The 12,057-nt window shown below is 50.8% G+C and overlaps 3 protein-coding genes across 3 annotated transcripts; 2 read left to right on the top strand and 1 right to left on the bottom strand.

Moving 5' to 3' along the window:
• Positions 1 to 323: 323 nt before the first annotated feature.
• On the bottom strand, positions 324 to 1,859 carry N7511_011189 (uncharacterized protein; the record flags this gene model as incomplete). Its single annotated transcript, XM_057133566.1, has 1 exon — positions 324 to 1,859. One exon carries the CDS (start codon positions 1,857 to 1,859, stop codon positions 324 to 326), a length of 1,536 nt encoding a protein of 511 aa, XP_056978854.1.
• A 339-nt stretch (positions 1,860 to 2,198) lies between these two features.
• Positions 2,199 to 6,500, top strand: N7511_011190 (uncharacterized protein; the record flags this gene model as incomplete). The annotated part of the gene is made up of 7 exons (XM_057133567.1): positions 2,199 to 2,244; positions 2,309 to 3,164; positions 3,220 to 3,318; positions 3,372 to 4,801; positions 4,861 to 5,046; positions 5,099 to 6,305; positions 6,362 to 6,500. The coding sequence occupies 7 exons, from the start codon at positions 2,199 to 2,201 to the stop codon at positions 6,498 to 6,500; spliced, it is 3,963 nt and encodes a 1,320-aa protein (XP_056978855.1).
• Positions 6,501 to 9,553: 3,053 nt separating this feature from the next.
• On the top strand, positions 9,554 to 11,179 carry gfsA (glycosyltransferase family 31 protein; the record flags this gene model as incomplete). The annotated part of the gene is made up of 1 exon (XM_057133568.1): positions 9,554 to 11,179. The coding sequence occupies one exon, from the start codon at positions 9,554 to 9,556 to the stop codon at positions 11,177 to 11,179; it is 1,626 nt and encodes a 541-aa protein (XP_056978856.1).
• Between the last annotated feature and the right edge of the window lie 878 nt (positions 11,180 to 12,057).

Consider the following 12,057-nt stretch of genomic DNA (forward strand, 5'->3'; position numbering starts at 1 on the left):
CCGACCTTCCTCTTCGTCTCAGATAAGACTCGGGGCTGCTCCGATCAAGGGGCTTGGCCTTATGTACCCCTCTATCTATGTTCTTAGCATTTGGAGGGTGGCGGGCAATGCGGAGATAGGCTCTAGTTCATTCACCCTAGAGTCTACTAGCTTCAATCTCGCCCCAAAGAGCTATCGTTTATGGTAAAACACAGTCGTTGGTGGGCAGATTGCCTTTCTACGCCTCAAATTCGAGCTCATTCCCCTTTTCTCAGTCAAGGATCCAATTCAAATTCCATTTGTCGAACTATCATACCCTCACCCACCCTCTTTCTTCGTACTAACTAATACGTATACCGGAAAGCCCTCTTCTCCTTATCCGTCAAATCGGAGAAAGCTGCATCTCCCGAAGGCTCCACATCTAATTGGCCCTCTCTAGCGCGGCGACTATTCTCCCATCGGCAAAGAAGCCCATAAGCAACAATAGATGCGATAGCTACCACTAGACATCCAACAAGACCTTCGTATCCGTGCGAATACGATGGCGCATCCCCGGAACGGAAAACCTGAGGTCCGATGATGTTGCCGACGCAGTATGCCAAGAAGAAGATAGCATTCATGGTCAATTTCTTGCTGTGTCCGCTGGTGTTGGCCATTGGGAGTGAAGTGGATAACACGTACGGCGCCCAGTAGGTGTAGAAGACGTAGTATGCCGCCAGAAGGCCTTGCTGGTTCTCTCGTGGCAGCTTCCACATGATCACACTACACACCAAGGGTACCAAGTTCGCGATGGCGATGATCGTGCAGCGGGAGTTCGGTATGCGCGCTGCGATGAATCCCAACAAGATCTGCCAGACCGTGGCGAGCACGCCGGTGGGGATGCCGAGTAGAGTGGTGATCAGTCGAGAATAGCCAAGTCCGGACACGATGATAGCGGAGAATGTGACAAGACCACCATTGGGAATGTTCTGGGCTAGCGAAAATAGGGCCAAAAGCCAGGTCTTGGGATCCAGCAGACATTCACGCACTTGGTACCACTTGATGGTTTTGTCTTCCATGCCAGTGTTGTTGTCCTTCACACGCTCGAGACAGACAAATTTCTCCCGGTCTGAGAAGTACCAACATTGCACCGGCGAGTCCGGTAGGAAGATGTAGAGCACAATAGCCCAGACAAGAGAGAATGAGCCCAACACGATGAAGAGTAATCTCCAGGGCGCCAAAGCTGTATCCGTCTGGCCAATCCCATAGCTCACCACGCCCGAAAAGACCGATGATAATTGATTAAACCAGAATGCCACACGAATAGGCTGCTCGCTTGTCTTCCACCACATCACTGTCAAGATGCTGGAAATTGGGAATACGGCAGCTTCTGTCATGCCCATCAAAAACCGTACAGTCGCTAGGCCCGCAAAGTCCTGCGTTGCCGCCGTACATAGCAGCAGGATAGCCCATCCTACTACCATTCCTGCGTACAGCTTGGCCACTGGAAGTCGCTGAATAAGGAGTGCCGCTGGGTATTCAAAGGCTAAATAACCAAAGTAGAAGATAGAGCCTACCCACGAGTACTGGTCGCCAGTCAAGTGAGTGTCTGTTTTCATTCCATAAATGGCAGCGTTTGAAATGATGACTTTGTCGATGGCAGCCAGAACTACCGTCACCATGATGAGCGGAATGATAATGAGGTCGATCTTCCATAGCAGACGGCGTGCTTCGCTTTCGGTTACCGGCTCTGCTGCAACAGCCGGGTCGAGACGTGCGAGGAACTGCGCTGCAACATCTTTGTCACTGTCTCGATCCTGCGCTTCAATGATCTCCCCTGCTTGGGTTTTCTCGTGCTCTGGCGAGAGCTGAAGCTCGGTAGGCTCTTTGTCATTCATCATAATGTATGTGGAAGCAAGTGCGGGTTGTGGATAGAAAAGAGTCACACTCAATCCCAAAGACCTGGGAAATACCTAAGAACACTCATTGCAATGGCTTTATACTTGGATCAGCTTGCTGGTGAAGAATATGGTGGTCTATTAGGGCTTGCGCGCCAGGAAGGTAAGAGCGAGAGATAAGCTGCTTCTCCGCACTTGTCGGAACTTGCCCTGAGGTGGCGCTTTGTTGGCGCTTTGCTACCGATTTGCTCTTCGCTCTGACCTGCTGGATGGTTTTGATATGTAACCAAAGGGAATAAAAGGCAGCTTTTACCCTGGGAACAATCACCAACTGCATACACAATGTCTCCTCACAAGTCGGATCCCCCGAGTATCAAGATCGCTATCGGTATGTTCAACACACCTCCGTCCTCTTGCATGCTTCGATACAAAGCCAGCTAATGCTATGATAGATCGTGGTGGTACATTCACCGACTGCCTTGGAATTATCGATGGTCGTGACGAAGAGATTGTGGTCAAACTCCTGTCCCAAGACCCAGCCAACTACGCAGATGCCCCGATTGAGGGGATCAGGCGAATTCTGGAGCAGGCGACAGGTCGAGCCTTTCCTCGCGATGAAAAGCTCACAACCGCCGATTTTTCCAATGTCAGCATTCGAATGGGCACAACGGTCGCCACGAATGCCTTGCTGGAACGTAAGGGAGAGCGTCACGCTCTTTTAATCACCAAAGGGTTTAAGGATGCTTTGCAAATTGGAACACAGGCTCGACCCAAACTTTTTGCGCTGAATATTCAACGCCCTGATGTGCTCTATGAAGATGTCGTCGAAGTTGACGAGCGTGTCACCATTGAGGATTATCAACAAAACCCCACGCCTGACAAGGAAAGTCTTCAAAAGGCCTCCCAATCGGATACTTCCTTGAAGAAAGGTGTCAGCGGCGAAGTTGTCCGAGTTCTGGAGCCGCTTGATGAAGTCGGTACGAAACAGGCTCTTCAGAGATTATATGAAAAGGGCTATCGCTCGATCGCGGTTTGCCTCGTTCATTCATATACATTTCAAGATCATGAGCTTGCAATTGAAAGGCTGGGAAAGGAAGTCGGGTTTACCCAGATTTCTCTTTCCAGCCAGTTATTGCCAATGATAAAGCTGACCTCGAGAGGTACTTCGGCTACTGCCGATGCCTATCTCACACCGGTCATTCAACGCTATATTCAGGGCTTCCGCTCAGGATTCAAGGATGGGCTTACCTCGGCCGATACTCGATGCGAGTTCATGCAGTCCGATGGAGGCCTCGCTAACTTTGAAAAGTACGTGATGATCCCTGGGTCCAAACCAGGAAAACCCTCTTGCTAAATTCAATAGATTCACTGGACTCCGTGCAATTCTGTCGGGGCCCGCTGGAGGCGTTGTTGGATATGCAGGAACTTCTTACGACGAGACAGACCGAACACCTGTCATCGGGTAAGTGCCTTCGCCTTCGAATTTGATCGTATTTTCGCTAACTAGTGCTCTAGGTTTGACATGGGTGGTACTAGTACTGACGTCTCTCGATATGACGGTAAGCTGGAGCACACTTTCGAGAACAACATCTCCGGTGTGACAGTGATGGCCCCCCAGCTGGACATCAATACTGTCGCTGCAGGTGGTGGAAGCATTCTTTTCTGGCGACATGGACTGTTTGCAGTTGGCCCCGAGTCCGCAAGTGCTCATCCAGGACCAGCATGTTACCGGAAAGGAGGTCCTTTGACCGTGACTGATGCCAATCTATTCCTTGGTCGTCTTTTACCAGCATACTTTCCCAAAATTTTTGGTCCGAACGAGAATGAAGCTCTGGATGTCCAAGTTACTCGTCGGATGTTCACAGAACTTGCAGCTCAGATCAATGCTGAGACCAAACAAAGCAAGAGTCCACAAGAAATTGCACTTGGCTTCATTCAAGTAGCAAACGAATCAATGGCAAAACCTATCCGTGCACTTACTGAAGCTCGTGGATATGACACTTCGGCACATAACCTGGCTTGCTTTGGTGGTGCTGGAGGGCAGCACGCTTGCGCTATTGCCTCCTCATTGTCAATCCGAACTGTCATTATCCATCGGTATTCTTCGATTCTGTCTGCCTACGGCATGGCTTTGGCAGATGTTGTTCATGAGGCCCAGGAGCCGGCATCTGGGGTTCTGGATAATCAAGCAATGAAAAAGATTACCGAGCGAATTGCTGCATTGAAGTCCAAGGTGACTACAGCTTTGGTTTCCGATGGGATTGACCAAACCCTGATTCAGCATGAAGTCTATCTCAATCTGCGATACCAGGGGACTGATAACTTGCTCATGGTACTCGAGCCTGAGCACGGAGACTTCTCTGCCGAGTTCATCAAAGAACATGAGCGCGAGTTCTCGTTTACTTTCCCCGGCCGCAACATCCTTGTTGAAGATATTCGAGTCCGTGGTGTTGGAAAAGCAACATCAATCGCACCAGAGGCACCTCAGCAAGAGCTGAAATCAGTGAAAACACAGTCTATCGGGTCCGAGATACAGGATGATTCAGCATCTGTATACTTTGCTGGAGTTGGTGAGATCACCACGCCCGTCTTCTTCTTGAAAAACTTGCGACCCGGATATGTTATCCAAGGGCCAGCGATGATCATCGACAATACACAAACAATAGTTGTTGAGCCAAATGCCACAGCCACAATTTTGTCACGTCATGTAATCTTACATGTACAATCTTCGAAAAAGCAGACTGCCGACGCAACGGTTGTCGATCCTATCAGATTGAGTATTTTTGGCCACCGGTTCATGTCTGTGGCTGATCAGATGAGCCGTATGTTCCAGAAGACTTCAGTATCCACGAACATTAAAGAGCGGTTGGACTTCTCCTGTGCAGTGTTTTCTCCTGATGGGAAGCTGGTTGCGAATGCGCCCAACGTGCCAGTGCATCTTGGTAGTAAGTCAGAACCTCTTTGAATACCCCTTCGAAGGGAACAAAGCTAACAATGTATTCAGGCATGGAATATGCTGTCCGATATCAGCACGAGCAATATGGAGCCAGTTTGAAACCAGGAGATCACATTTTGACCAACCATCCTCTTGCTGGCGGTACCCATCTCCCTGATATCACCATTGTCACTCCAGTCTGGGATCACGAGGGTAGATGTATCGTATTCTACGTTGCCTCTCGTGGCCATCACGGTAAGCTTGATCCTCCTGTCTCATCCTTGCGCTCCAAGCTTACAATGACTAGCTGAAATCGGGGGTATAGCGCCGGGATCAATGCCTTCAAACAGCAAGATGCTGTATGAAGAAGGTGCCATGACAATGGGATTCAAGGTTGTGTCCGAGGGCCGTTTCGAAGAGGAAATCGTCCGCAAGTTCCTTTATGACGAACCTGCCTCATACCCCGGCTGCAGTGGAACACGAACATATAATGACAATGTCTCGGATTTGAAGGCTGCTATCGCGGCAAATCACAAGGGAGCACAGTTGCTAGAGGCTCTGGTGGCGGAGAATACTTTAGAAGTGGTTCACTTCTACATGGACGCTATCAAACGCAATGCTGAGGTTGCTGTCCGTGAGCTTCTCAAGTCGATCGGCCGCAAGAATCCAGGGAAGTCTCTCCGATTCTCAGATTTCATGGATGATGGCACCGAGATCAAATTGGAAATCCGTATCGATCCCGAAACTGGGTCTGCTGATTTTGATTTCACGGGAACTGGTCGAGAAACATTCAACTGTCTCAATGCACCCAAAGCCATCGCCCACTCGGCTATCATCTATAGTCTTCGGGCACTGATTGATGTGGATATTCCACTGAACCAGGGCTGCCTTGCTCCCGTCAATGTAATTATTCCCTCCGGTACTTTGCTGAATCCATCTGGACATGCTGCTGTCTGTGCTGGTAACCCAATCACCTCGCAGCGCATCACAGACGTTGTGCTGGGTGCATTCAATGCATGTGCTGCATCCCAAGGCTGCTGCAATATCATCTCTTTTGGCATGGGAGGTGTTGATCCTACGACTGGCCTTGAGGTCCCTGGCTTCGGAGTTGGTGAGACCATCTGTGGTGGATCAGGTGCTGGGCCATCGTGGAATGGCACTTCCGGTGTCCATGTCCACATGACAAACACGCGAATCACGGATGCAGAGGTCTATGAGCTGCGTTATCCTGTCATTCTGCGCAGGTTTGCCATTCGGAACGGGTCCGGTGGAAAGGGTCTTTTCCGAGGTGGAGATGGTATTGTCCGCGAGCTGGAGTTCCGCATGCCTCTTTCGGTTTCAATGCTCAGTGAGCGACGTGTGTATCGGCCATATGGACTGGAGGGAGGTGAATCAGGCCAGGCAGGCTTAAACCTCTACGTGAAGAACGAGCTGGACGGAACCAAGAGAACGATCAATATCGGCGGAAAGATGGAGCTTCAAGTCCAGCCGGGAGAACGCATTCTGATTCATACGTAAGTATTTCCTCTTCCTGACCTTGAAGACTTTTTCTGACAACCTGGTCATTCAGACCTGGAGGTGGTGGCTGGGGAAGTCCGTCCGATGAGGAGCCAGTGGCCAGTTCTGGTACTGGGAATCGAAGCCTAACGAGCTTCCAACCGCGAGGAAGCGTGCACACATTCACGGCCACTGCTGAATCAGCCATGTAAGCTTTGTGGGTAGTTTGAGAATAAAATTTGTGTTCGACCATAAAGACAAAAGACATTGAGCAAATGACCCATTTCAGTTATCCAACACCGTCAAGATGAAACACCTCCAGCATGGCTCGCTGAGTACAGTAGAGCTCAAGCAAAGCACCAGCCAAAGCAAAGATATCCCATCCTGTCAGCCTTCATATAGAAGAGAAAGGAACGGAGGAATCTACAGAGCCCACTTGGACACAAATCAAGTAATAGCTGGAGTGAACCTGCATAGCTTCTGGGTCCTGAGCGTCGGCGAGGCGGGGGAAATCTGTCTCCCGCATACTGTATCAGGGATCCAAGCGCGGCCATTGATAGATCGTGAAGAGGTTGGCCAATTGAGACCCCTGCAGATCCATCTAGGTGGAGTCTACAGTACTGTACTGTGCTGTAGAAGCAATCAAGGGTCACCCCTGATCGCCGTGTTTGCTTGTCCCAAGTCGTCCCAGGGAAAAAAAAAGAAAGGAAAAACACAAAAAAAAAACAAGAGGTCACATTACATTGTAGTCGATATGATCGTGGTCGGAGGACAGGACTAAAGTTTCCGGTCAATAAGAATCGAATTGACTGGCCATGACTCTGTCTGGCTGTAAAAGGAAATAGAGAGCATCACGTGGATCAAGGTGTAGTGCCACTGACGAGGCAGTACACTCTACACTTTACACTCACTGTACAGCATACACTGGTGTGATTCGACCAATCTCGACGTTATCTGTCCAAATTAAGTCGCCATTAGTGGCAAATAAGCTCCACCTCCAAGCAGGGACCCCTATTTCAGGTCTTCATGGAATGGGGGTTTATCGGAGTGACGTTGAAACAAGAAACCAGAGACAAGACCTGAAACACTCATTTATTCGCTTCCAGAGTAGAGCAGACTTCTAGAACCGGCCATGGGCCGTACAGTCGACGACGACCTGAGGAGCCCGAAGAACGATCAGGTTGAAATGATCTTCAGACCGGTGTGAGAGATGGGCTTGATCCTGTATACATCCAGTCCACTGGCACTCTTCTTCTCGATAGGTCCTCGATATCTTCTGTTATACTGTACAGTACTGTACTTGTCAAATTGTCGAGAGCGACGATCAGGGGCAGATCCACATGGCCGTTTTTTTCTGGGAAATTTCAGGGTCCATCACGATATTGGGCCTGTAATCCCCCTTGGACAGTACTGTACATAGCCTTCTGCCTGGTCATTTGTACTGTACAGGAGAGAGCACACTGTATCGCACATCCCGTGCATGACCACGTGTATGTCGCCGCCTCAACCTCAGGCGTACATGAAACACCACATCTAGTGATTAATATAGAAACGATGACGCGCGTAACTTACCCAGACGTAGCCTCAGGGCCTGAGCCAAGGGCCAATGTGCCCTTTGAATGGCTTTGTCGATCGCGACCCACCAGAACGTCCGTGGAGTCGCCACTGAAAAGGCGTCCATGTATTTCATGTATTATTGGGGATTGCGCATTGCATATGCAGAACAGCTGTAAGGCACTCTGTTCTGGTTCTGTGGGATTCCATAATTTGCCTGGTGTGACCGACATGCAGAATAAATCTCATCGGAATATATCATCCACAGTGTACAGTATAGTACACAGAGTAAGGTGGTTTAAGGGGGACGCGTGTCGGTGGAGTGGCCTCATTTGCCCAGCAGTTGTGACTGGTTGACACGGCTGAGTGGTCGATCGGTCCTTTCCACTTCACGCATACTTGGCCTGATTACATTTGCTTTACATTGGACTTGGTACTTTACAGGGTCTAATTGACGAACTTACCCTCATGGACTCATTTAACTCACTCGTATACTCGGACTCGGACTAATTCACTTGTGGTCCAAGCGTCCGACCTTATTCCTGACTTGCCATAGAGTGACGTGGTGCAGAGTCATGTCTAATGTTCTCATCATGAGTCGAACTTGCATGCTTGGGACTCAGTAATCGCTTATATTGTCCTGAATGGAACAAAGAGGTTCTCGTAAAAGATGGAGCTGAAAAAAAAGGGGTTCAAGTGCGTGCTCCATAGTATAGGTGTTAGATGCCGACGGCAAGAAACCGGGCGTATCTAGATCGCGAACGACTCCGTTCTTGGGGCTCAAAGGCTTTCGCGGTGGCTTTTCCTGTCTGAAGCCACCGGAGTTCCCCTTGTTGATTGTATTGATCTCGGTAGATACTCCGATGGGATCATCCGCGATCAACACGTGATGCCGCATCCGGAATCCGCAAACAGCCATCGTGACCCTGGATAGCGGTGATCTGGGAGAACCACCGGTTGGAGAACCGCCCTGCCACTGAGCGCGTGTTGGACAAGCCGATAGTGCACGAAAAGGCTGGGTGTCCATTGATCGTCGGGTTGGGATCATCCCCTCCGAGTTGCCAACATTCCTATTTCCGTCAGGATCGACGCTTCGGAGTCAACAGAGACACCAGACGCACACAGAAGGGCAGATAGCGAGGTTGGATCCAGGGAGAGAAGCACCCGCAACCAGGCAATTTGATATCAATACCGAGGGTTCCGAGTCAAACTGCTATTAGAACCCCAAGTCAGAACGTGGTTGGAGGTGGGAAAGGGAAGTCGAAGGGAAGTATACAATATCACGTATAAATTACCGTATTACCATACACAGGCATTCCCGTTTAATTACTTTCGGCCGCCCTCCCTTTTCTTCTTCTCCTTCAACACCTTCACGACTCTCTGCTGTTCTGGTCGGGCATTGTCCAGCCGTATTGCTTCCTATTTGATAACCTACTCTTCGCCCCCTGTCTCAAGCGCTACCCCTTGGAACCGTGTCGCGGGCCCCGACGCTGCCAGCCTCTCGTTGAAACCTATCGGCACTAGACTTGCCTGTCACTCATTATATCAACTGTTGGAAAACACTCGTTTATTTGGCCCTTTTACCTACTGGAAATCGGTGTCGCATTCTTCCCAGTTTTGTTACACGACGGGACACGAACCCTACGACCCCCATAACTTCTAATTCTACTCGAACGACTCGATTTGTTCGATCCCGCCTCTTGTCCTTTACATGTTCGAAAAGTCCTCAAGCACTGGAACCGCCAAGATGCCTCTCTTCCGGCTAAAGACGGTGTTCCCGTTGCTCGCTTTGGTGACGATTGGAATCTTCTTCTTCTGCATGGAACGGTATGACCGATCAGCCTTCCTTCGCTTTAAGCACCCCATCGATCGGGCTAGTCTCGCTGGCAAACAGCCCCAGGCACAAACCCCTACACAACCGGATGCTCAGCAGACTGGTAGCACGTGTGAGGTTGACCCCAATCTGGCCGCTCCCTTGCCCTTCCCTGAATGGCTCCCTCGCAAGAACTACACTCGCGCCTACTTCCGTCCTCGCCACGTGAACCCCCGGACCGAATTCCACACTCTGGAGGAGATCGAGAAGCCCGTTCTCCCGCCCATGGTTGTCATGGAGCGCGGAATGGTCGTGTCTCCCGAGAACAAGGAGGAAAACTTTGTCTGCCCCGAGATCATCAATGTCGATGTAGCCGCCGATGACGATGTTGAGGAAACCTCCAAGCTTCTGTTTGGTCTCGCCACGACTGTCGACCGTCTCGACCGCTTGCTCCCCTCGCTGCTCTACTCTTACGGAAACACCAAGGCCGGTCTGATCGTTTTGGTTCCCGAGTCCGATGATGACCTGGACAAGCAGGAGACTTACTTCCGCAACCGTGGTCTGGACCTGACTCTCATCGCATCGCCTCTGGACTTCACTGCCCGTTACTTCGGTATGGTTGAGGCCTTCACTGAACACATTCGCAAGCATCGCCCCCACACCACATGGGTTGGATTCAGCGATGACGACACCTTCTTCTTGTCGCTTCCCACCATCGCCGAGGAGCTCAAGCTCTTCGACGAGAACAAGAAGCACTACATTGGATCTCTCTCCGAGGCCAGCTGGCAGGTAGACACCTTCGGTCATATCGCTTTCGGTGGTGCCGGTGTGTTCGTCTCCAAGCCCCTGCTCGACGTTCTGATGAAGTACTACGACGAGTGCCAATCCTGGGGCGAGCAGCCCGGTGATCAGAAGCTCGGCCAGTGTATCCAACGCTTCGGTGACACCCCTCTGACTCTGTGGCCTTCGCTCTACCAGATGGATATGGCCGACCCCGTCGACGGTGTCTACGAGTCCGGTCGCAAGATCGAATCCATGCACCACTGGAACAGTTGGTATACCAAGGACGTCGTCAAGATGACCACCGTTTCTGCTGCTGCTGGCCGCAAGTCCGTTCTTCGTCGCTGGGTTTTCGACCAAGAGGAGACTGTCAACAGCGCCACCGGCGAGACTCTCCGTCACTTCTGGGTTATGACCAACGGATACTCCCTAGTCAAATACACTTATAACGAGTCTGTGCCTGATGATGCTATCAACTTTGATGCCACTGAGAAGACATGGCCCGAGGACCCTCGTGGTTACGAGGACCGCCTGGGTCCCCTTCGTCCCGCCGAGGAGGAGGGTGTCTCAAAAGACCGCTGGTTGCTTCGTGATGCCTTTGTCGTCGGTGACAACGTGCACCAGTTCTACGTCCGCGAGGAAGACGAAGGCCACAGTGTGATTGAGATCGTCTGGCTCGGTCCCAAGGGCGGCGGCGGTGGTGGTGTCAGTGACCATCAGCTTCGCGGCACCTACCAGCAATAAGATTGCTCTGCTTCCACTTAAGGCTGGTCCTTGGGACTGTTGGTCGTACACTCTTCCCTTCGTTGCACATGATTCGGCTCTTTTTTCCCCTTCATTATATTTCTAAACCCTTATACGCCTCCGTCACGACACCAGCCCAAGACATTGCATCGGCCAACACAGCCTATTTCTTTTCTGGATGAGACTCGCGATCGTGACTTGCCTACCGCGTCCTCCAGTCTCTTGCTCATTTATCCGGCGTTGCATTGGCGGAGTCCAATACGGTGCAGGAAGTGGCATGCTTCCAATATCCTCACGGTGTATCCCACTTTGGAAATGTTCCGCGGCCTTGCTTTTTTTTTTCTCCCTTTCTTTCCTTTTTGTTCTCTCTCTATCCCCAGACGGAGGCTAATCACCTCTGATCACTCTGGTCCTCTTAAATGTCTTTCCTTATTCTTCCCCATCTGGTCTTTTTGTGCGCTTCCGGTGAGAAGCCACTCCATCCTGCCTTGCATCTTTTCTGTAAAAATAGACTTGACTGCAGACCCGCGTCGCGGTCTACGTTGGTGATTAGCGTTGAACCTTTGTTCATTATGTGAAGAATATGATCAATTTCCATCATTTCACTGTGTCTGTTTTCGTAAACATCGGCTCTGCATCGGGTCTAGGGCTTCACGGATCGGGCCGCGGATGATCGGCTCTGGTGTCTCTGTTTCCCCTGTGGATTCGTAAGGTCTTGGATACGAAGTGTGCGTGACGGAATGGGTTCGGTTTCGGTTGCTGGTGGAGTCAGACGAGGTGAGGGCAAGAATTGTGGCTATCTAGCGCACATCTACCAGCCCACTACCGCAAGCCAAAATAGCGTCGGGGTTCCTTGTCCATGAAACCCTGTTGGGCCG

The sequence above is a fragment of the Penicillium nucicola genome (genome assembly GCF_028828085.1).
Source record: "Penicillium nucicola strain IBT 29836 chromosome Unknown utg000011l, whole genome shotgun sequence".
NCBI classification, from domain to species: domain Eukaryota; kingdom Fungi; phylum Ascomycota; class Eurotiomycetes; order Eurotiales; family Aspergillaceae; genus Penicillium; species Penicillium nucicola.